At 51.9% G+C, this 24,746-nt stretch overlaps 1 protein-coding gene across 1 annotated transcript in view; it reads right to left on the bottom strand.

Moving 5' to 3' along the window:
• Nucleotides 1-24,746, bottom strand: part of GRIK3 (glutamate ionotropic receptor kainate type subunit 3) — a 240,443-nt gene that overhangs the window by 61,253 nt on the left and 154,444 nt on the right. Inside the window, exons 3-7 of the mRNA XM_068963655.1 lie at nt 22,266-22,523; nt 14,882-15,063; nt 12,472-12,525; nt 1,024-1,197; nt 321-464 (exon numbers count right to left, since the gene is read on the bottom strand). Coding sequence (XP_068819756.1) covers nt 321-464; nt 1,024-1,197; nt 12,472-12,525; nt 14,882-15,063; nt 22,266-22,523 — 812 coding nt within the window. The remainder of the gene's footprint in view (nt 1-320; nt 465-1,023; nt 1,198-12,471; nt 12,526-14,881; nt 15,064-22,265; nt 22,524-24,746) is intronic.

Genomic DNA, 24,746 nt, shown 5'->3' with positions numbered 1-24,746 from the left:
GACGGGCATGCTTCATATCCGCCTCAGCAAGGTACTCTAGCTTGCCTGAGGTCACACAGCTGGAGGCAAAGATGCTCAGCTGTTTAAAACCCAGGCTGTGTCCTGCTGACAATGCCGCCCACCCACTGAGCACCTACTATGTGCCAAGGACGCAGCCTCTCTGCCACTTTGTAAGACTGGTCCCTGCTGAGCCCATTTGCACCTGAGGAAACAAGCTCTGGCCCAAGTTCACATGGACTGGACTCCCAAACTTGGGCCCTTGACTGCTCTGTGGCCCCCAGGAGATGGCCCTGGTGGGGGTGGGTGCAGGGGCCACTCACCTCCTTGATGAAGTTCATGAAGCGGCCGCCGAAGCGCCAGGCCTTGTGCCTGTGGCACTGCAGGGAGTTCACGGTCATCTGCGGTGCCCGCTGGTAGCACACAGACACGATGTGGACGGCATCGTACAGCAAGGCCGCGTCCGTCTGGGGGGAGGCCCAGGGCTGCCTGAGAGTGGCTCGGGCCCTGAGAGTCCTCAGCCCACCCTTCCCTGTCTCCCTTTATCTCCCTCGCCAAAGGCATGGTGTCCTGGAGAGGGAAACGCCCTGACTTGGCTCCTGATGAGAGGCCGGGCTTGGGGTGTCTTTGCAGCTCTGCAGACACCTGACTCCCTCCCTCTGCAGCTCAGATCTTCTCTGCCAGGCCCTCCACCCCCGGCATCTCTCTGTTGCCTGGTTCACCTTTCCAGCCTCCCCAGCTTCCTGCCCACCACAGCTGAAAGTCCTCCACGTCCAGGACATTATCCCCACTCTCTGTAACCATCTGTTTATGTGCCTGCACTCCCACACTTGGGTGGGGGGAGGCGGGGCTGCGTCTGATTCCTGGGTGTCCCCGGCCCCTGGCCTAAGGTCTAGCAGACACAGCGTAGGTCTTAAGAAGGGAAACGGTGAGAGGGAAAAAAGAAACAGGGAGGAAGGAGAGAAGAAGGGAAGGAAGGAAGGGAGGGAGGGGAGCCCCTGGCTCTGGCGCACTGAGCGGCAGTACCATCATCACTCCGTCCAACAGGCCGGACTCTGCCCGGGGAGCCGCCTGCAGCCGCTCCATGGACCACTTCTCCACGATGGCCGAGACGTGAGGGTTGTCCACGTTGAGGATCCGGAATCCCGTCAGGTTCACGCCCGAGTAGCGGTAGGGCTCCAGGTCTAACGCGTAAAGATCCTTGACAGAGAGAGATTCAATAAACAAAGATGTGACCCGGCTGTGAGCTCCAGCCCTACCTGCCACACCTCCTACTGGGGCCCCAGAGCAGCTCCCTGCTCTGCTCTCTGTAGCTCCCGGCAGAGTTCTGGGCAGGGAGGCTCAGGGCGGCTGGCGGAGCACTCACGGCAGCTCTGCACTTGGAGTCGGCCAGACCCGGCTGCCTGGTGGCTGACCCCACGGACTCACTGCCGGACCTCAGATACGTGGCTCAGCCCGTTTCTTCATCTACAAAACGGGGATCGTGCCTCCTTTATAGGCCCCAGTGAAGCAGTTCATATGAAATGCCCAGCCTGGAACAGCAAAGAAGCTTGATAATGGTCCTGACCGTCACTTCCTCTGATGGGGGAGGCCTCCTTTGGGAAGACAAAGGGCACTGGGTCTGGGCATCTCCAAGTTACCCAGAGGGAGGCTGAGGGAGGATTTTATCCTCCCAAAGAGGGTATTTTAAAATAGTCTCTTCTGAAAACAAATTTATGATTACCAAAGGGGAAGCGGGGGAGGGATAGATTAGGAGTTTGGGATTAACAGATACACACTCCTATATATAAAACAGATAAGCAACAAGACCTACTGCACAGCACAGGGAACTGTATTCATAGTCTTATAGTTTATGATGGAAAAGAATCTCAAAAAGGACAGATTTATAGGTATATATGCATAACTGAGGGGGCTTCCCTGTGGCTCAGATGGTAAAGAATCTGCCTGTAACACAGGAGACCAGGGTTTGATCCCTGGCTTGGGAAGATCCCCTGGAGATCTCCAACCCACTCCAGTATTCTTCCCTGGAGAATTCTCTGGATAGAGGAGCCTGATGGGTCCATGGGGTCACAGGGTCTGACACGACTGAGTGATTAACACACACACACACACACACACACACACACACACACGCATTAACTGAATCATCTGTTGTACACCTGAAACTTATACAATGTTGTAAATTAACCATACTTCAATAAAAAGAATTAAAATTGACTCTTGCGCCTGGGACTGAAGGAGTATAGGACCCTCTTCTCTCTCCTCGACCCCACATCACCAGCCAGGCCCCTTGACACCCTGCATCCTAGGAGCAGTCAGCCTGTTGGCCAGGTCACAACCAGTTTGGTGCACGGGTCTAAAACCCGGGAAGACAGGTCTTAATGCATGGGGGCAACCTAGCTTCAGCTCTGGGCCATCGTGAGCTGGTGAGGGGAGGGGGTGGGGGGAAAAAGGGGGTTGGCTGTAGAGGGAGGAGCCAGATGCTAGGCTGAGAAGGGATGTCAGGAGGTGGGTGGTGTGGGGAGCTCAGCTCAGTCCCCTGAGATGACCTCAAGGGGTGATGGGGGTAGTGAGAGGGAGGTCCAAGAGGAAGGGGATTTATGTATACATATAGCTAATTCATGTTGTTGTACAACAGAAACTAACACAACATTGTAAAGCAGTTATCCTCCAATTAAAAAAAAAAAAAGGAGAAAAGAAAGAAAAACTTCCTAAACTTGGAGATAAGGGAGTTGGAGACCAGCATGTCCTGCCAACGTCTCGTGGACACACTGCTCACCAGGCCCTCTGGGGACTGTGTGATTCTCTGGGAGAATTCACCTGGGTTTGACTGCACTGTCAGCCGCTGGTTAAAGGCCCAGATTCTGAGTTAACGTGTAGACTTTTGCCCATAGAAAAGATAATCCCCAAGCTGGTGGTTTTATTGCCCTGTAGGACATTAATCCATTTTGTACCTAACTTAGCTGACTTATATGATGTTCCCCCTACACCAAATACCTGTAAACACTCAATCCTTCAAGTGCTCTTTGAGCCAGCGTTGTCATCCTACTGGTTCCTTTGTTCATGAGTTGAATACATCTTTGACTCCTGTTCATTCTATATTTGCATAAGAGTCACGTTACTTTTTGAAACATATACGCTGATAATCTAGATGGGCCTCATTCCACTAGTAGGAAAATGAGTCTTAAGGTCTTAGTCTGAGGTCCTCCTCATCTGTCATCTGCTCTTTTCCGCACTCTCCTCCCATCCAGCTGCCTTCCACTGTTCCCCTCCCTCCTCTGCTCTCACCCCAGACCCCCGCAACCTGGCCCATCATCTTTCCCAGGTCCCTCAACTCAGTCAGTCCGTCCAACGCTGGGTCAGAATGGTCCATGGCTGCAGGCGTCAGGAGAAACATCTGGCCCCATCACAGTCCCAGCTTCAGTTAAATCCATGATGGTTCATGGAAAGATAATGAGGGATAAACCTGGAGCCCACAGAGCAGCTCTTTCGCACTGCGCTTCTCCTCTGGCCTCTGAGATGTTCCTAATTCACGCGGAACTCCTCCTGTAATTCTGATTGGCCTCCTTCTGAAATACACAGTATTGGTTTCCTCTTTGAGAGTATAGGGATTAGGGGAGAGGCTGGGGGCAGTTTTGAGCCTGGGAAAGAAAGTTTAGTCCCAGCCTTGCTCAAATGGGGCCCTGGTTCAAGACTAGGATTTGGGAGGGGTGAGGGGCTGGGCAGAAGTAGATGGAGGAGTCCCCGTGGAATTGGCCAGAGGGCCCCAGTCTCAGTGGGGAGTGAGTGGGGTGGGCACTGTGCTCAGCCCTTCAAGTGGAGCGTGTCATCTGATTCTCTTGATCCCCTCTAAAGTAAGTGTTCAAGAGCATTCCCTTTTTGCAGAGGAAACAAGGACCAAAGGGGTGACGTGGCTTGCCTAAGGTCGCAGAGCTCACGGAAGCAGTGCAGAAATTGTTCCCAGGTCCAGCTCAGTGGGGTGTTGGAGCTGGCTCCCATCGGCTTGTAAGAGCTAATCATCAACACTTCCCGACTCTATGTTCAGTGACATTCGTTGGTAGCTTGACATTGGCCATGGTGGGAGAGTTCACACCATGAAGATTGGCAAGCACTACAAATCTGGGTTTTCCCCCAGATAGCTGGATAGCTATCTGGATAGCTGGTTGTATACATTTACTAGTACACAGTGTCTGTTCTATTTAAAACTTCCTGTGTTTATGTCCCCAGTGGTTGTCAAACACAAGATACGCATCAGAATTGCTTTTGGAGAACTTGTTTTGGAAAGTATGGGCCACTGAGAATGTGGGGTGGGGTTGCAATCCGTGTTTTGAGAAGTCGCTCATCTAAGCTGTTACTCCTGACTGGGAAACACACAGAGATGGCTCTGGGCTTAGATGCGGAGATCTGTGGAATCAGAGATGGAGAGCAAGGCAGGGGACACACAGGAAAGAGGCCTCTCTTCCCATAGCTGCTCCCTGAGAACAGTTCACTGGGCAGCCCCAGGTGATGGTTACGAGCACAGATTGTGAGGCCAGGCCATCTACTCTCCTTACTTCACCTGCCTCATCTGCAAAATGGGTATGAAAATAGTACCTGCCATATAGGGTCATCCTGAAGAAGAAATGGGTAAATAGACATACTTAGAACGTGTCTGGTGCATGGTAGACATCACAGAAGTGCTGATAAATATTCATATTCTGCCTTCTCTGGCAGCAGGTTGTGACAGCTAATTGACTTGCCCCCCAGGACACTACTGGGTTCTTGGAGGAGAGGAGCAGACCCGAGTTGCATCCTTCCTGCCTTACCCCTCTTGGCAATATCAAAACAATCACACTGAACTAACATTCACTGAACACCTATAAACCTCAGAACAGTTTCTAAGTGCCTTATGTGTGCTAACTCACTAAATGTACATTTACGCCTTACAATAAAGGTGTTATTATCGCTCCATTTTAGAGGAAGGCACTCAGTCACAGAGAGGTTAGGTCTTTTGCTCACAGCTGTACACTTGGGAGCAACAGTGTCAAACCCAGGCTGCCAGCTTCCAAGCCCTCCCTCTGTCCCATGACCAGCTCTCAGTTCCCACCCACTGGATGTTCCAGTCACCCTCTACATGGCATTCAGACGGGTCTTTCTGAAGAATAAACCCAACCCTACTACTCCCCTGCTTGGTGTATTTCAATGGATCCTACTTGCTTCTCAGAATAAAGCACAAATTCCTTAGTGTAGTTTGCGAGGCTCTCCACCCCTCCAGTCTCACTTTTCTTCCCACTCCCTCTCAGTTTTTTGCCCCAGGAGCACCAAACCATTTTCGTCTCCCTTCCCCATTCCTCGTGGCCCCTTTCCCCATCATGCAGCTTCCCTGTGCCAGTGTCTTTGTGTGTGCTCTATCTATCTCTGGGCTGGAACGTCTGTCTTCTCAACTCTTCTTGGGTGGGTTCACCCTGAGATTCAGCTCAAGTGTCACCTCTTCTGTGAAGCCTCCCCTGACTGCTACTCTAGATACACATGATCAGGTGGGTCAAAGGTGCTTCTGCTCTTATCTTGGGACATTTTGGCTTTCATCCCACTCATGATAACTCTCTATGTCTGCATCTGTCTCCCCTACAAGTTCCCATACCAAATACTCCCATCAATCAAAGTGGATAGAAGGACCAGCTAGCTGGGTAGCTCTCTGGGAAGTGCCTGGAAATGAGAGAGTAGAATTTCATAACCTCCTCTCAGAAGGAGCTTTCTATGGGGCTAGAAGTTAGGAGTGATTTGGTAAACTGCCTGGGGTGGTGGATGAGCCCCTCAAGGGACTGCTTTGGAAATAACAGATCTTCCCTAAACTGCCTTTGAAGAAGGTGGGTCTGGGGAGATGGAGGGATTTTGCTTTGTGGAGTGGTGAATGCAAGTTTGGGGCCAGAGCTGAATTGTCTGGGACACAGAAGAAAAGCTGAGCTCTGCCCCCAGGGGGCGCCCTTCTCCCTCTTCCCCTGTAATGAGGCTCAGCCTCTTCTCCGATTCAGTGCTGATACCTAAAGCCTGAAAGATGCCCATCACGAGTCTACCTAGGGCCTCCCTGACTTGGCTCACCTCCCTGAGGACCAGAGGCCCTCTGGACTTGGTGCGGAGGGCAGCATCTCTGGCTTTGGTGGGGCTCAGGTGCTGGCGATGTCAGCCCTTTCAGTTTCCAGATGCAGCGCTGGGTTGGCTGACACTCCCACAGTGGCTGTGGCCAATCACAGCCTGGGAGGGGGCATGATGGGGTGGCACTGCTGGGCGGTCATCTTCATCCCTGTCACTCTGAGCCTGGGCTCAGCTGCAAAGTGTTGCAAGGCTTGTGGCACCAAGTGCCACCATCCCTGTGACATGAGGGCAGTGACAATGGGGAGCTGGAAAAGAGGCCTCTTTGTCTGGCTACAATTTTTTGTCCAAACTGCCCTGGGCTGAGACCCCATGTGCTGTACACAGTGAACTGTGCACAACCTTGCTGCTTGGCAAAAAGTTGCTGTTCTCCATGCCAAATGTTGACACATTGAATTCAGGATCGACGAGGGACCTTTTAGAAACATTCAGCATAACATAATAGACTAATTCATTAGCACCCCATGGGTCTGACTGGGTAGAAGCTGAAGCTCGGAAAACATCGCCTTAAGGAATGACAGATGAAAATATCTTTCCCATGATATAACTGTTATTGCCGGGAAGTGGCATTAATTGTGATTGCTTATCTATTAATTTATTATAATTCTTTTTTCACCTCCAGGCTTTTACCTACACATGACATGGACCAGGGGCTCAGCTGGGGCTGATTAACGTGGGGTTATCTGGGAATGGCTCAAAGCTGGCTGGCACAGATAATGGCAGCTGGGGTAATTAAAATGTCTTCTGTGTGGGAGAAGCAAGTTTGGAGAATTATTTTGAGGCAAGGAATTGGTGACACATGGGTTTCCTAAAGCAAAGGAGATAAATGTCAAATGCCATTGCCCTCCCAAATCCAGCCACGACTGAACAATGAGCACCAAGAGGCAGAATCACGAGGTAGGCTCCTAAGCCAGAGGAGCTGGAAGGAGGGCCTTGGAGCTGGAGCCGAAGCAGAACGCGGGGACCCGGGGAACATAGCTGATGCCCTGGCATGTGGGGAGCTGCTGGGAGATGCCCTGGTACCTGCCCCTCCAACACACATGCATATTCCACTGCAGAACTGTTAATCTTGCAGCAACTGTGTCTCTAGAAGGATCGGCTCTCCCTGGCCCTCAGAGAGGTGGGGGGAGGGAGGGCAGTGGGCTGGAAAAGAAGTCAGGAGCCAAGGTTTCTGTCGTTGATCTGCTGGGGGGCTCGGGGCAGCTCACTCAACCTCTCTGGTCCCAGGTTTCCCCATCAATCACAAACTGCCCTGTGAAAAGGAAAATCAGCAACGTGGAGAAAGGGCTTTAGAACCTGTCAAGTGTGGGTGCTGCAGGGATTTGTGGAGGCTTCCCCCCCCCCATTAGTGTCAATCATATTATGCCTAGACCATCATGGCCTGCGGAATCTGAGCCTGAGCCAGCCAGAGGAAGCCAGGCAACACTGCATGAAGGCTCTTGCTACAAGCCTAGCAGAGGGCTTTGGAGTCAGACAGCCCCCAGCTGGTCAAATCCTTGCTCTTCCCCTTTCTTGCTGAGTAGACTCTTTGAGTGTGTCTACTCTTTCGTAAAACTGGAAAAGTCATACCTTCCTAGGAGAGTTGTTCTGAATTTTGGATGAAATGGGGTATGCTGAGCACATAAAAAATATAAGCAGGGTTATTTTATCGATCTGTTTAACTCTTACATAGTGCTAAAGGCCACGCACTTTCCATAGAACTTTACTGGTGTCGACATACCTGCTTAATGCTTAGTGTTTACCAGTTCTACGAGGCAGTACTGTTGCTGTGGCCATTTTACGGATGGGGAATGAGGCACAGTGAAGTGAAGTAGCTTGCCCAAGTAAGTGGAAGAATCTCGATTCTAACCCAGGCAGACGGGCCCCAGAGTGCATGGTCTTCACTCTTGCTATGATGAGGATGCTGACTTCACCGATTACTTTCTGCTTCGTATTGTATTCATTCATTCAGGCATTGGTGAGCACCTACTGTATTCCAGCCTCTATTTGGTCACTGGAGATACAGGGGCAGTATCCTTGAGTCTAATATGCACAAAGGAAGCCTACCAGCTGGTGAACTTGTGTCGGATCCATCTCTAGACAACCCCCTCATCCCTCACCTAAGTGTCTAGCTCGGTACCCGGGACCTTGAGAGCGCATGTATATGGCTGCTGGATGGTGAGTGACGAGTGACTGAACGGAGGATATGTAAAAGCAAGGAAAGCAGGGACTTCCCTGGTGGTCAAGTGGTTGATACTCCACACTTCCACTACAGGGTGTGTGGGTTTGATCCCTAGTTGAGAACTGAGATCTCACATGCTTCGAGGCAAAAGACTCCAACAACCCCCCAAGACAAACAAACAAAAACATAAAAACTTAGGGAAAGCAGACACTCTGTGAATAGGATACTGCCTCAGGATGCAAGGATACGTTGGCCCTGCCCTTCCCTCCCGGACCTCCAACCTTGACCCCGTGCCTGCTGCTGCTGCTAAGTCACTTCAGTCGTGTCCGACTCTGTGCGCCCCATAGACGGCAGCCCACCAGGCTTCCCCATCCCTGGGATTCTCCAGGCAAGAGTACTGGAGTGGGTTGCCATTTCCTTCTCCAATGCATGAAAGTGAAAAGTGAAAGTGAAGTCGCTCAGTCGTGTCTGACCCTCAGCGACCCCATGGACTGCAGCCTTCCAGGCTCCTCCGTCCAGGGGTTTTCTAGGCAAGAGCACTGGAGTGGGGTGCCATTGCCTTCTCCGTGACCCTGTGCCTGCAGTGCCATTTATGTGGGGAGCCACCCGTGTCACCAGGGTAGTACCTTCCCCAGAGACTTGCCTAGAAGGTCAGGTCAGACCATGGGGCTGAGAGTTCAAAGCTTCAGCTCCTTGAGGGGACACCCCTCTGGTCTTGGAATGAGGGCATGAGCCAGGTGGAGTTGCCTTTAATAGACTCTCTGGAGCCAGGATTGGGAGCAAGGCCCAGAGAGGGCTTAAACACAGGTCCTGTGTGGACACAGTGGATGAGGGGGCAATATTCAGCGCTGGGGAATGAGATCTGTGGATTTTGTTCCTGCCACTTCGAAAGGGACTGCTCAGTGCCCCAGTCCTTCTGCTTGGTGGCCAAGTCTTAGATTCTGTGAATCCACTGCACTCTGCCTCCTACCGTCAGACCTCAGCTGACCAGCCAAGGGGGTCACCTCCCAGGGGGATTGCTACAATCTGGCTGATGACTCTCCTGGGGGCTGTAGAAAATGTGGGGAAGGCATTTATTTGTCATCAACCCTGGAAATCAATAAGTGGAGAAGGGATGCTAAACCCTGTATACTGGGCAGGATATTCCAGAAGGAACTGTCCAGCCCCAAATGCCTATATAGTGCCCTGACTGGTACCTGGCCAGTCCAAAATTTGACCCGGGGAAGGCAGATAACACTCAGAGCAAGAGATGCTGAAAAGTGGCAGAGACCAAATGGACGGTCTGTTGGGATGTGATGATCCCAGGGCAGCTGAGATGAGCTGAAGTTTCCAGGGAACAGAGATCACAGGGAAGGAGCTGAGGCTGAGAGAGGAGGGAGGGAGCAACGGGCAGAGAGAGGGGACTGGAGAAGCTTGGTTGAGTCTCAGGGCAGAGAGTTGGACCATAAACCCCATGATGTTCAGAGTTGCTCTGGATCCAGAACCACCCTCCATGTCTGCTCTTAAGCCTCACAGTTCATTCCTGAGTTCCCAGTGACTTGAGGTTACTTGAGTGAGTTTTGCTGCTCTTTTGAGACCGAAAGAGGCTAAATGTGGAATCTCAGGACTAAATGTGTGCTGTGCTTAGTTGCTCAGTCATGTCCAACTCTTTGCGTTCCCATGGACTATAGCCTGCCAGACTCCTCTATCCATGGGGATCCTCCAGGCAGCAAGAATAATACAGGGGATCTTCCCAACCCGGGGGCTGAACCTTGGTCTCTCACATTGCAGGTGGATTCTTTACTGTCTGAGCCACCAAAGAAACCCCTGAGGCCTAAAGGCATCAGAATTATTCCCATTTTAAAGGCAAGGAAACTGAGGTCCAGGGAAGTTAAGCAATCTGCCCACGGGCACCGCCAAGAGGTGGTGGAACAGCAACTCTCATCCTTATCTGTGCCTCTGAGGCCTGCTCTCCCATCGCTGCGCTGGACAGTAACGCGAAGCAGGGATGGGCGTGGTCTGTAGGGGGCCGCGGCCGCCTTGGGAGCTCTGCCTGCTCCTCTCTTGTATTTTCCTACGGGGACTCCAAGGCTCTGTTACCGCAACTCAGAGCAGCAAGGACTCAGGGAGGTGAGCCAGCAGGATGGAAGTGTGGGAAGAATGTGTTGCGCTAGCACAGGGCTAGTGGGGACTCTAAGGGTGCAGAGGTCTCAGCACCCAAGGAGCCCAGTGGGGGAGTGCCAGGGCTGCCACACCTGCAGAGAGAGCCTGGGATCCCCGGAATGTGCGCACCTTCCCAGACTTGCTCCTCTTCCCTGCTTCTAGCTTCAGATGGAATGTCGGGGATCTGACGGCTTCATCCCCAGCCTCAGATGACTCTCCCAGGAGAGAAGCCAGCTTGGATGAATAGAACTCCCAAAGGGAAATGGGAAAGAAGATGCCTGGTCTCAGTCACCAGCTTCCAGAATCCCTTTCTCCCACCACGGCTCCTGGCAGGTCCCCCGATCTGAGCTCTGGATCAGGAGAGGGAGCAAGGTGACTCAGACATGAGTACAAGGTATAGGGGCTGCGGGTGCAGACAGGCAGTGTTGCGCTGGGAAATGCTTAATAACCAGCTCTCAGGGGATGGTAGGAAAGTGTCTTTTATTTGTAGCATCTGCCAGCGTCTGTAGTATGAATACTCCTGCCATGACTGATTTCAAGCTACCTGAGTGATGTCATTGACTATGGAGTTGGGAAGAGATGAACACAATTGGCTCTGACAATCAACCAGTACATAAAGGAGCGTGGCTCAGATGGTGAAGAATCTGCCTGCAATGCAGGAGGCCCTCCCTGGTTCGATCCCCGAGTCAGAAAGATCCCCTAGAGAAGGGAATGGTTACCCACTCCAGGATTCTTGCCTGGAATATCCCAGGGACAGAGGAACCTGGCGGGTTACAGTCCGTGAGGTCGCCAAGAGTCAGACACGACTGAGCAACTGACACTTTGACTCAACCAGGATGAGCCTCGAAGAGCTAACCTGTCTTTGACCTTTGCTTATGCTGTTTCCTCTCTGTGGAAGGTCATTGCTCTCTCCCCTTGGTGAATTCCCTCTGACCCTTCAAGGCCCAGTTCAAGCATCTTCTTTCCTATAAAGGCAGTCTGAAATTCCCCTCCTTCCACCAGCCCTGTGGCATCTGACGCCTCCTTCCGCTGTGCCCCACGGCAATGTGTCCAGGCATGTGACAGCACACGTCTGCCGAATGAGTTAGACGTACAGATGCAGACTGGACAGGATGGGAGTTCCTTGAGGGCAGGCCTCAGCATCAGGCATCCTGAGACACCTAGCCGAACACAGGCCCTGGGTAAGGAATGTTAGCCAGGTGCTGGATGGCTGAAGGAACACAGCTAGAGGCCTGAAGAGCTGCAGCAGCAAGTCTGATGTAGATTTCAGGAGATGGTTGCATCAACAGGATGGTTAAAGATGCTGTCACTTGCCCCAGACCTGGGCTGGACAGAAGAGTCTACCTGGGGCCCAGTGACATCTGAGGGCATCTGGCTCCAAGACAGGGTGGCTGGGAGTTGGTACCCCTTTGGCACAGGGATCTCTTTATTCTGCTGATCTCAGACCACAACTAATTATCCTAATGGGTTTAAATGGTCCTAAATGTTCTCATGGTTTGGAAAAGACCCATCTGGAGCCTGCAGGTGGGCTGGCCTGGCTGACGGTGAGTAGGCAGACTTAAGCGTGGATGCTGCAGGAATCCAAAGTGGCAGCTCCTATTGTTGCGTGAGGCCTGAGACCTGTGTGGAGGTGCGTGGGCCAGGGGCCAAGGGCCAAGGGTCATTGTCCTAATAACAGCGCTTCACACTACCCAGGCACAGCCCTCAGTGCATCAGTGAGTGAACCCACTCAGTTCCCACAGCAGTCCTAGGAGGCAGGAGCCATGAGCGTGCCCATTTTGCAGAGGAAGAACTGACTTCTGCAAGGTCTCTCTGCCAGCAGGCAGAGGGGCATGTGTTCACACCGGCAGGTTCTAAAGTCCCCACCTTCTCAAAGTGGGTGGGCCACAGAGACAGATTACACCCTTGTCTGGGGTTACGCCTACAGCCTTAGGAAGCAAGTCCCGTCTGAATCTCTTGTAGCAACTGTCCCTCCCCGCCAGGCTGACCTTGTTCGGAGGGAGCCCCACCCTGACCCATGCCGGGACCTGAAGGTACGTTACCAGTGTGGTGAAGATGAAGTGGTAGTACTCGGTCATCATGCCCATGGCCATGGCCTGTGGGAGAGCAAAGCGTGAGTGCCCTGCAGGGAGCACCCAAGAAGCCCCTCCTCTTCTCCACCCTGGCGTGGGGCCAGGCTGAGGACGGGGGCATCACAGGCTGGCTGGCAGTGGGCTGGGGGAGGCTGGATGCTCAGAGTGGGATGTCCTGTGAGACCTTTTGACCATGACAGTGGCTGGCTGGCAGACAGCAGGGGACTTCACTCCGGAGTGTGCAGCAAAATCACAAGGGACACGTTCAAGTGCAGAATCTTGGGCCGCACTCTCTAAAGATGCCAAATTCTGCAGGGCCAGGTGGGGGCCAGGTGTCTGAGTTTTTAGGAAGCATCTCCAGGTCTGTGCACTTGGAGAAATGCTGATGGAATCCACTGAACACTGGGTTCTCTAGTGCCCTGACTCCACTCAGCTGAATCCACTGTCCTGGCTCTGTGGGACAGGACCCCACAGAGATGTCTGTGGGAGCCTGGACCCCACCAACCCAGCCAGACCTAAAGAGCAGGGTCTATCCTTGGTCTGAGGATCCCCAGTGGGAAGCAGTGAGACATCCCTGCTTCCCGGGTGCTGGCTGACCACACAGCGGGCCACGTGGCTGTGTGAATTATTATCACCCACCATCGTGAAGTCTGCATTTTATATTATGTAATTTATTAGAAGTCTCTATTCTATAGTACTAATGACCATAATGCATTTTCTACAGAGTTCTTCAGAATGCAGGCCCACATAGTGCTCAGGGGGAAATGTCACGAGGTCAAGTATACTTTGAAAATGGCTCTCATCTCTTCCCGGTCTTGGAGGGGGTTCACAGCCTGCATTCGCAGGTGAAAGGCTGGAGCGGTCCTCGGGCTGCAGTCACGCTCACCTTGGTTTAGTTCAGTGTCAGGCTGAACACAGAATCTCCAGTTCTAGGGGTTTCCACGTCAGCAGACTAGGGAGTGAATTCTCACTTTCTGGCTGGGTGACCTCAGGCCCAGGACTTTCCCCTGGAGCCTCAGTTTCCCTGCTGGTAAATCAAGCAGGATAATTGCCCCACTTCCCAGGGGTGTGTGTACACTGCACAGTCACTCCTCAGTGAACATGAGCAGCGGTGGTCTTTATTACTTGGTTCCACGTGCCTGAAAAAGGAGAGAGGCGCTGGGCGCCATGGGCCAGAGAACGAGGGTTAAGGGACTTGCGGGAGCTTTGCCTCTCCCACTTTGAGTTTAAAGCTGCGCCACATCCAGTGCTGACTGTGCCCTGGGCACAAGGATGAACTCGTTCCTTCACTCGTCTCACCAAATCCTCCAGAACCAGATGAAGGAGGGATCGTTCACTCCATCTATAGAGCAGGGGATGACCCCGGGGCCACTCGCTCTCAGGTATACCATGCCCCAGGACAGGAACAGGATTCACGCCCTCAACTGAGTTTTTAGCTGCTGTGTGAAGGTGCCTGGTGGGAGGCTTCCTCGGGAAAGACGCAGGCCGCTATTCCTCTTGGCACCCCTTGCAGGATTGGGCGGGGGCGTTAGGCCTTGAATAGATTCCTGGCCCCAGCTCGGCAGCTCTCCCTCGGCATCCCTGCGTCCCCTACCTGCCACCTGCCTCTCCCGGAGTCATGTGTTAAGGCCCCACAGAATGCCTCCTCCAATCACCAGGGACGCTTTCTGAGACCACATAATTGCCTTTTACACAAAGCACTGGCTCGAATCAGAGTGGTTTTGGTTTCAGCCGCGACACCCTCAAAGGGGGCTGTGAGCGATTTCATTGTTGATTTCTTGGGTGGCTGGCAGAGCTCGGTCTGGTTCCCAGCACGCCACGCTGGGCTCGTCCGGGAACGGAGGCGCGGCCAGGACTGCAAGCCACTCTCCTCCCCCACCGTCACTGCAGAGCTGAGCAGATGGGACGCGGAGCCTTGATAAACCTCCCAGTGATCGGAGACTGACACTGAGTGCCACAGGCTGCAGGGAATTAGTGGCTGGAAGAGGCAGTCTGGCGGCTGTTCCTGATACCCCCAGTTCTCTGTGCTTCCTCGAGGGTTCTATGCTTTCTCAGTAGCCCCTGCCTCCCACTTGCATCAAGGTGATGCGGAAACTCAGCACCCTCTGTGCTCCAGGCCTGGCTGGGCAGCTGATCCATTGTCTCATCCCATCCTCACACCAAGTCGGAGTGTCAAGACCACTGTGCCCATTTTGCTCCTGGTGAAACTGAGGCTCATAGGGGTAAAGTGACCACCCAAGGTCATACAGCCAGAAAGAGGCAGACTAGGGATCAAACTTGGATCTGGCTGACGTCAGGCCTGTGTTTGGGAAATGGGGGTGGCTGGGAGAAATGGCAAGCAGATCCCAGCCTTCCCTCCCGCTGGCCGGTGCCCACGCACCTGCTTGAGGATCTGGGCAGCCATGGTGTGGCTGCAGTCGAAGATAATGCGGAATTCCCGGCCTCGCTTCATCTCCTTGAGCAGCGGGCGCGAGTCGTCAGAGTCAAGGGGGAGCTGGCGGATCTTGAGGCGGATGTTGTACCTCGACGGGGCCATGATGAGCTCCTGCAGTCGGATGAGCCCTGAGAGGGCCCGGGGCACAAAAGACACACGTGAGCGCATGGACACACAGCTGCAGACACCACAGACTTGGGTGGTCACAGGTCTACAACCACACGTAGACACCGACGTGTGGCCCACGGAGATTTGTGCATGGACACAGCGACACGTGTGCAGACACAGGCCCTGGCACACTGGGGCACAGACCCGTGCACCCAGCTGTGCAGGCCTGCATATGCACACACACATGTGTGCACACACAAACACATGCTTACATACACACATGCATGTTACAGACAGGACATATGCTTGGGTTGATAGACATGCCTATTCATGTAGATAAAGGTGTGTGCACACACAGATAACGTGTACACACCTGTAGATTCAAAAGCAGGCACAGACAGCTAGCAAATCCCCGCTGACTCCACCCATCTGCTCCTCTCTCATCCAGTGGGTGTAGAGGCTTATGGAGCCTGAATTAGAGGCAACCCCCTCCTCCTTCCCCCGCCCCCTACAACACACTGCAAAGCACGGGACATAATCTTCCGAAACAGCCTCAGCAACCTGCTGCCAGAATGCGGCACAAGCGGCAGCTCAGGCTCAGCTGTACCCACTGTTGGACCAGGCAAGGCCAGGGGGCATTTGTGCTGAGTTACCGCCCCCACCCCCAGCCCCAAGAGCAGGCTCCCTCTGTAAACTTTTCCCATTCTTCCAGCCTCAGTGCACCCGCCTCCCCCATGAAGCCTACCCCTACTGCTCTGCCCGGAGAAGATCTCTCTACCCAACTCCCATCCTGCCCCCCAACCAGCTCGGTGGCCTCTTCCCTCAGTGCTCGCCTCCTCGGACCTCATCTCACTTTCCTTGTCCTGTCACAGGCTCTTCAACATCAGGGGGGCTAGGTCTCCCCAGCCCCGCAGCACAGGGCCTGGCCCTTTGGTTGTACTCAGCTCCAGTTTCCATAATTGGACTGGCTACTGTTTTTCTTCTCTTTACACTGAAAAATCCACCCTCCACCTTGGCATTTTGCAAAACCAGTTAATCTGGGGACTTCCAGGGAAAACTGAATGTCACTTCCTAGAGACAAATGGCTTGCTTAGGCCTAATTAAGTTCATTTCCGTCCCTGTTTCGAGGTCCCTCCTTGCTGACTCCTGTGTGCTTAGCCTGGAAACAAGCCTGCTTGCTGGTCTCTACAGCCCCGCCTACCTCAGGGAGGGCTGCGGCAGCAGCACCGGGCCAGGGTCCCAGGCAGGCCGGCCCCTCCCACCTGCTGGGCTCACTGCCCATACGCAGGGCTTGGTGTCTGCATCCTGGCTGCACTGTCCACTCAGCCATGCTCCATTTCCCCGCTAACAGCACTCTGGTTTTCCTTCGGGGAACACCTCCTCCCCCATGTTCAGTCCACATGACTCAGAAGGGATCTGTTCCCACTCTAGGGACACAGACTCTGTCCCCCCCACCCCCACCCCAGTCAATCAGCACACACATTGCTTGAGGTAGAGGTACGAGACGGATGTGAGATGCCAGTTGGTCTTAGCAGATGACTCCCAGGAGTTGTGCCAAGGCAACTGGTAAGAGATAACTCTCTTTAAATTTAACTTCAAATTGGGGTGGGAGGGAGTGAGTCTGGGGGTCACCACTTAGAACCTGAGAAGGATTCCAACAGGGCAGAAGTCAGGACACATAGAAAGAAATTAAGCCCTATAGATGTGTGTGTGTGCTAAGTCACTTCGGTAGTGTCCAACTCTGTGCGACCCTGTGGACTGTAGCCTGCCAGGCTCCTCTGTCTGTGGACTTCTCCAGGCAAGAATACTGCAGTGGGTAGCCATTCCCTTCTTCAGGGGATCTTCCCAACCCAGGGATCGAACCTGGGTTTCCTGCTTTGCAGGCAGATTCTTTACCACCTGAACTACCAGGGAGTTATCTCTGCTGGGGCGGACAGAGATATTTCTCTAGGACCTAAGCCTCCCAAAGAGCTTCCAAACAAGCTTTGCCATGATTGTGGGCATCAGGAACCCCTGGTCCCCTGGCTAGTCTCAGATCCAGGTGTGTGGCTGGGAGAGGGCTCTGGAGTCCTGCAGGGATCTGGATCAAACAGGGACCCCAGTACCTCCTAATACCAGACTTGATGGGGGCAGGAAGGGGATATCAGGTAATCTTAGCAGAGGAGGGAAGGGCCGCAAGCTCCCCCAAACACACACCCCACCCTTACCCTCCCTCCTCAACGAACCCCAGAAGTCCTTGGTTTGGCTGAATGCTTCTGCCTGCTCACACCTGTTACCCTGAGAGGCTCTGAGCACACACTTTGCCCCTACTGGCTCAGTTTTCAGACCCAGGTACAGCATCAGTAGGCACATGGGCTTTGGGGACCCAGGACATGAGGACAGGGACAGTACGGATGCTGGAGAAGGGCCATTAGAGCCTTCTTGTCAGCCAAGTTCATTGCCCCGTGTAATACATAGTGACCCACATTCTCTCACAGCAAGTGTCAGAACTCCTTCCCATCAGCGTATTCCCGAAGGAGACCAGAGGCTCATCCTAGCCCATCCCAGCAGAGGACTAGGTTCTTCGTTTGCCTGAGATTTGCACTCCTTCCTGGCTGCTTCCCTAATCAATCTCTCTCAAAATATCTGCAGTGAATCATGGTTGTTGAAGTCATGCTTTTCACTTACAAAGCACTTCTGCATTCATTACCCTATTTAACCATCTCCCTGTCCTAGAAGACATACAGAGTAGGTGCTTTGGTTCCAATATTCAGATAAAGAAATTGAGGTCCATAAAGGTTAAGTGATCCTCCCAAGATTCTGCAGAATGTTAGCAATGGGATCAAAATTCAAGACCCAATCTTTCAGGCTCTTATGCTGGGCCCTTTTTTTTTTAACCCCAGCTTTTTCTAAGCCCCTTCCTTTCATTCTTGATATAAATTTGGCTTGTGCACAGATTAGGTTTGCATGGCAAAACTCGAGAGGCAAACACTGTTGGTCCCTGGAATAATCATTCTTGATATTCTGTAACTGATGACTTGGCATCCATGGGCCAAACTAATGACCAAAGTTGTTTGTATCCCTAGTACCTGTGTTTTCCTGGCACACCAAAATCATATTATAAACTCTTCAGTCACAAACTCCCAAATCTGTGTTTTGCTTCCTACCCCATATGGGATGGTGGCACCTAACAAATCCCACCTAGTAGTAATAGGGGCAATCTTATAGCTGTTCAGTCACTCAGTCATGTCTGACTCTCTTGCGACCCCATGGACTGTAGCCCACCAGGCTCCTCTGTCCACAGGATTTTCCATGCAAGAATACTGGAGTGGAGTGCCATTTCCTTCTCCACGGGATCTTCCTGGACCAGGGATCAAGCCCACATCTCCTGCATTGGCAGGAGAATTCTTTATCACTTGAGCGACTAATTACTTACTTAATAAGTAATTAAGGCTCTAGAATAATAAAGGCTCTTGCCTGTGTCTTCCCCTTGCTCCTACCTCCTGACCAGCCTTGAACGTGGCCCTAGGTGCCATGGTGTGCCCCCTTCGGCTTTTAGGGAACTGTAAGTAACAACTCATCTTTTCGTGCCATTGACCTCTCTGTGTTATCACTTAGTCATATCTACTCTTTAGATCCCAGGTACATTTTAAAGCAGTTCTACCTGTAGTGGGTTGCAGTGATGACTCCAATTTCCACCCTTCCCTACATCCCCATCCTTTGCTGTGTAACTTTGCAGTGCCCTCTAACTGTGGGCAGGTGACTTGCTCTACCCACGACACTGGGCTCAACTGTGTGAACTCTTTTGGCCAATGGGGTATCAGCAGGCATGACAAAATCAAATACTTGAAAAGGAATTGTACACTGGTTTTGTTCTTTTCCCCTCTGCCATCATCATGACCACATGTGTGGGGTAGCCTGCTAGAGGATGAGAGCCCAGCTACCCTCTCATCTCAGCCAAGGCCGGTCTATTTCAGCCAACACTCAGCCGACCCCTGGGCAGGTGAGTGATCCAGCTGAGACCAGAATAACTGCCTGGCCAACTTCATTCAGTCACTGACTCTACAGACTTGTGAGCTAAACAGATGCTTATTATTTCAAGCCACATTGTTTTGGGGTGGTTTGTTATACAGAATTATCATCGAAATAGATAACTGATGTCCCCTCTTCTAGCATATTAAGAGAACCATTGATTTTGGTGGCTGTGTGTCAGCCCTAAGAAATGACTCATGGTAGGTGAAATCAATCAGTAGGAGTCCCATTCCTATCTGAATAGGATGTTGAGGGTAGTGGGCACAGACTCAATGAACTGGATAGGGTGGTATGCTGGAAGGTTCTGAGACAGCTTTTCCTCCCTGAACAGGCACAAATCACACTAAGAAAAATCCCTTTGTCTTCTACCTCTTTCCTTCCCACTTCCTGGGGTATCATCACACGAGGATCTGATATTTGGAGCTGGAGCATCTTTATTGTGACCATGAGGGGGAAAGTTACGGGAACTGCAGTGATACTGATCCAGCATCCTGACTCGGATGAACTGCTAAACTTGTCCTGGAAGGGCCCATCTCCAGACTTCTCGTCAGTGAGATAACTAAGTGGCTACTGCTCCAGCCAATTTGAGTTGGGTTGTCTGTTACTTACAGCCAAAATATCCTAATGGAAACAACCCCCAAAGCAAATACAGTCAAAGCCTGCTATTAAGCGCTTCCCACTTCATGGGCTTGATGACCCACAAGCTGTCCCCTTGAAATATCCTGATTCTGGGAGCATACTTCCTACTAATACTATTCTTCATCAAAGTCATATTATTGTTTGACTGAATCCAACACTGAATACCTAGTACTAAGTGTCTTCTTAACTAAACCAACGCCATTACTGACTACCCTACGTTTTAAAATGTTTGAATAGAATTAAATATAAAAATTGAATAAAATGATAAATACTGAAGGAAAAAGTGTGTTGGGCATTGGGAAAGGTGAAGAAATGAAGATGCTATCCCATCTTCTTTTAAGAAGTTAATTATATTGTAGGGGAGTGAGTGCCCACCCAGAAGCCACTGGTCGTCAGAGCCAAGAATCAGGTGTTGTGTACATACAATCAGAGCTAGACATCCACGGGGAGAGGAGGTTCCAGATCTCAGCATCTGCTTGGACCAGTCTCACCAGGACCACCTTGATGCCACAGCATCTTCCTCTGCAAAGCCTCTCTCTCTACCTGCATCCAGCATATGGAGGCCCCAGTCCTGCTGGGCAGCAGTTTACATTAGTGTCTACTGCGGCCACTCTGTGCCCATGACACTCCTACATAATTTCAATACGATCCGTTAATATCTAATTCTTCTCTCCTATGCTGGCCCCAAGTTCTCTTCCAAGCAACCCTTTTGTGCCTGCCTGGACCAATATGGCCGCCTCTGCCCAGTCTTCTTGCTCCACGTTCTCCCTCTAACTCTCTGCACATTGCTGTCAGTTCAGTTCAGTCGCTCAGTCGTGTCCAACCCTTTGCGACCCCATGGACTGCAGCACGCCAGGCTTCCCTGTCTATCATAAACTCCTGGAGCTTGCTCAAACTCATGTCCATTGAGTCGGTGATGCCATTCAACCACCTTATCCTCTGTCATCCCCTTCTCCTCCTGCCTTCAATCTTTCCCAACATCAAGGTCTTTTCCAATGAGTCAGTTCTTCACATCAGGTGGCCAGCTGTCAGTACCACCCTTTTCTAAAACTCTGCTTTTATTATTCTATGTCTTTGTTCAACAACACTCAATGGTCCTCAGCCGCTTACAAGATAAAGTCTGAACTCTGAAGCTAGACTGCAGAGACCTTGCCCACAGCCTGATACACACTGTATATCTGATCTTTTCCTCCCACCTACCATACTGGGATCCCCTGCGGTTCCTCCTTCGTATAATGCCTTCATGACTCCTCTTCCTGTCCACCCATCCTCAAAGCCAGGCTCATGTCGCTGTTCCTCTGGTATCAGCCCACACTAGCCAAGGTCATGGAGCTTCCCCTCTCCACGTGCCTCTAGCTCTGACTGTATGAACATGTCACTTGGTTCTTAGCTCTGATGGCCAGGAAAAGACCAGTGAGCTCTGGGTGGGCACTCACTCCCCTTCAATGTGACTAACTTCTCAAAAGAAGATGGGATAACTTCATCTTTATTTCTTCTTCCTTACCAGTGCCCAACAAGCCGTTTCCTGCCATATTTAATTACAGTTTATTTCCATTTTATTTTCAGCTCAACTCAACTCAACAAATATTTAAACAGTATTCATTGTACCAGGTGCTGTGCTAAACGCCAGAGGCACAGAAGGTTCATGGTCTGGATGCAGAAACAGGCTCCGAGACAGACAATCATTCATAGCGGTGTGTGAAGACAGACAAAAACACAGGGCTGCGGTGACGCAGGCTAAGACTTGGAGCTGGGCAGCAGTGCCTCTCAATGGCTGGGGGCAGTGAGCAGGGGTTGGGGGATCTCTGCCACCCAGGATCTACCGTCCGGTGCTTCGGATAGAGCAGGAACTCAAGAGATGCTTGTTGAATCCTGAGTTAACGAAACAACTTCTGAGCGTCTCTTCTGAGGGAGTCTCTCCCCACTACCCTGACTCCCCATTAGGAGGTAATCAAGAGCTGACATCCAATTACAGGGAGCTGAGAGCTGGAGGGCTCTCTCCAAACTGGCTGCTATAGTTCTTGGCTTGTCACGTGGCAGAGCAGGGCCAGATGGGTTAAGTGACTTGCCAAGGTCACTCTCTAAGAGGCAGGGCTAAGAAACGTTTTGGGACTTGAGTCTTTGGAAAGAAGGAGGCAGAGAGGAAATAGCTCTGTGCTGCTCAGCTATTAAGTGCAGGGTCAGCCCACATCATGCACTGTTTGGTTTGAATCCAGAGTCTGTGCTCACAGCCCCACAGCACAGAGCTGGATGTGTGTGCTTCTGGTGAGAATGTGTGAACGTGAGGGTGTAGGCAGGTGTGGGCGTGGCCATGCAGGTGTGAGTGCAGATTGGAGCATGCTGCCTGGGTTGGGGCGGGGGCAGTTCGGAGCAGGTGTGGAGCAGCTTGGGTGGGTGTTGCTGGTGCGCACAGGGTTGTGGGTGAGTGCAGGGCGAGCATCAGTGTGACTGGATGAGGCTTGGGTGTAAGTGTGGACAGGGTGGCTGAGCTGAGCAAGCAGCAAAGAATCCGATCCTGGGGCTCTGCCACCCTCCCCTCCTGCTCTTGGTGCGGCCAGGCATGGCTACTCACCGGTGCTGTCGTCATAGACCACAGTGGCCGACCGCCACTTGAGGTACTGCACCAGGTCGAGGATGGCGTGGCTGAGAGATGCGTAGTCCGGGTACAGGTTCACGTAGAAGGTGTCTTTGTTGTCCAGTGGGTGGTGCTTCCAGCGCAGCTGGATGTGGGGCACCTCCAGCGCATTGCAGATGGATTGGACGGCATTGGTGCAGGAGCCCTGGGACGGCCCGAAGATGGCCACCACCCCCAGCGCCAGCTGGTCGCAGGCTGCAACGGGAGGAGGGAGGGAAGGACAGTACAGGGGTCATGCTGTCTCATCAGGCAGCCGGGCCCTGTGAGCATGAGTGGCTGTGAGCCTGATGACCCCTCTGAGGCTGCACCACTGATGAGCTCTCTGAACCTCAGTTTCTGCATCTCAGAACTGGGGTTGCAATAGTCCTGGCCTTAGAGAATCATAGGAAAGTTGAATGAGATAATGAGTATACACTGTTGAGGGGAATGTCAGTTGGTGTAGCCACTATGGAAAACAATATGGAGCTTGCTTAAAAGGCTAGAAGTAGAGTCACCAAATGACCCTGCAATCCCACTCCCAGGCATGTATCTGGAGAAAGCTCTAATTCAAAGAAATATATGTACCCCATTGTCCATCACAGCACTGTTCACAATAGCCAAGACATGGAGACAACCTAAATGCCTATTGACAGATGAATGGATGAAGAACATGTGGCATACAGAGGCACATGTGCGTGCGCGCACAAACACACACACACACACACTGGCATATTAGCCATAAAAAATGAAATAATGCCATTTGTGGCAATGTGGGTGGACCCAGAAATTATCATACTAACTGAAGTAAGTTGGACAGAGAAAGACAAATATCATGGTACCACTTATACGTGAAATCTGAAAAAAATGATACAAATGAACTTATTTACAAAACAGAAATAGACTCACAGACACAGAAAACAAATTTATGATTACCAAGGGGGAAAGAGGCATAGGGATAAACTAGGAGTTTGGGATTAACAGATATACTCTGCCATATGTGAAATAGATAATCAACAAGGCCCTAGTATACAGCACGGGGAACTATACTCAACATTATATGTATGTGTGTGTGTGTGTGTGTGTGTGTGTAGTTCAACCACTTTGCTGTGCACCTGAAACTAACACAACATTGTAAACCACCCTGTAACGCTTCAGTTAAAAAAAAGACAGCACAGCACTCATGAAGCAGAAATGATGATCGTGTATCAACAGTGCTTAACAGTATCTGGTGCTTAACTGACAACTGCTGAGTGAATGGAGGCTGAATCCCTGCCTTCAAACAGCTACTCGTCCTGTGGGAGGCCCAAGGGCTTAGGCAGCTCAGAAGGCAGATGCTTCTGGGACGGGCAAGAAACACAGGGCACAGCGGAAGCATGAAATGAGTACGAACCAGGGCAGCTGGGGCTCAAAGCAGGGCACAGGCTCATGCAGGGACCATGCCTAAAAGAGCCGTGAGGTGGGACCTCAGGGGCGGCCCCGGGGAGGGCTGCCCAGGAGCCACTGCCCCTTCTCTGGCAGCTATCTCTAGTTTTCCTCTGGGCTCCACTGCCTTTCCGACTTGCAGCCTCTGAGCGGCAGGGCGACAGGCTGTAGCTGGACTGTTCACTCACCACCCCCAGGCCAGTCATTGGTTGGGAGGCTGGTCATGTGACTAGTTGGAGCCAATGGGATGGCATGAGACCTCTCAGTGAAAAGGGGCAACTTCCTGCTATAACTGGACCTGGGAGGAGGTAAGATCTGGAGGTAGTGTAGCCCCTGGTGCTCACAGAAAAACCCTGGTGCTTGTCTGTGAATGGAGTCATTGTGGAGGAGAGCAGAGCTAAGAGACAGAAAGAAATATGGACCCCGTGATCAAGCGGCACCCTGGACTTCCGTTACCTGAACCAATAGGTTCTCTTTTTGCTTAAGCCAGTTAGGATCTGGCTTTCTGTCACTTGCAACCCTCAACCCAGAATTGTGGCCACCACCTTGTGGCCATGGGAATGACACAGTGCGCACATATATGAACACACGATGCATGTGGGAGGAGGCAAGATATGGATGAATAGTGGATTCACACATGTCCTGGCTGCCTTGTCAAGGGCCTCTGGGAAAGGCCTGGGCTCTGACCTACCCCTAAGGTTTGCAAAGCCCAGGGCCAGAGATCAAATAGAGGCCCACATATCAAGTGGCTAAATATTTAAATACTTTAAGTCAAGCTAACAAACTGTTTTATAAAACATGCCCTTTCCTTCTACCTTGGCAAATACGCTCAAAACAACCTGGAAAGTCAGGTGAGAATGGAGACTTCTCCTACTCAGTGATGTGGGGAGGGGTGGCACCAGCTTCCCCACTCCCCGCCCCCTCCTCTTTGACCACTGGTTTCATATTGAACCATAAAGGGCCTTGAATGCGTCATATGGACACCCTACTTCTCATGTCCAAGCTCTGTCCACACCC

Source organism: Capricornis sumatraensis, chromosome 2 (genome assembly GCF_032405125.1).
Source record: "Capricornis sumatraensis isolate serow.1 chromosome 2, serow.2, whole genome shotgun sequence".
Lineage (NCBI taxonomy): Eukaryota > Metazoa > Chordata > Mammalia > Artiodactyla > Bovidae > Capricornis > Capricornis sumatraensis.
This window is presented reverse-complemented; position numbering and strand designations above follow the sequence as displayed.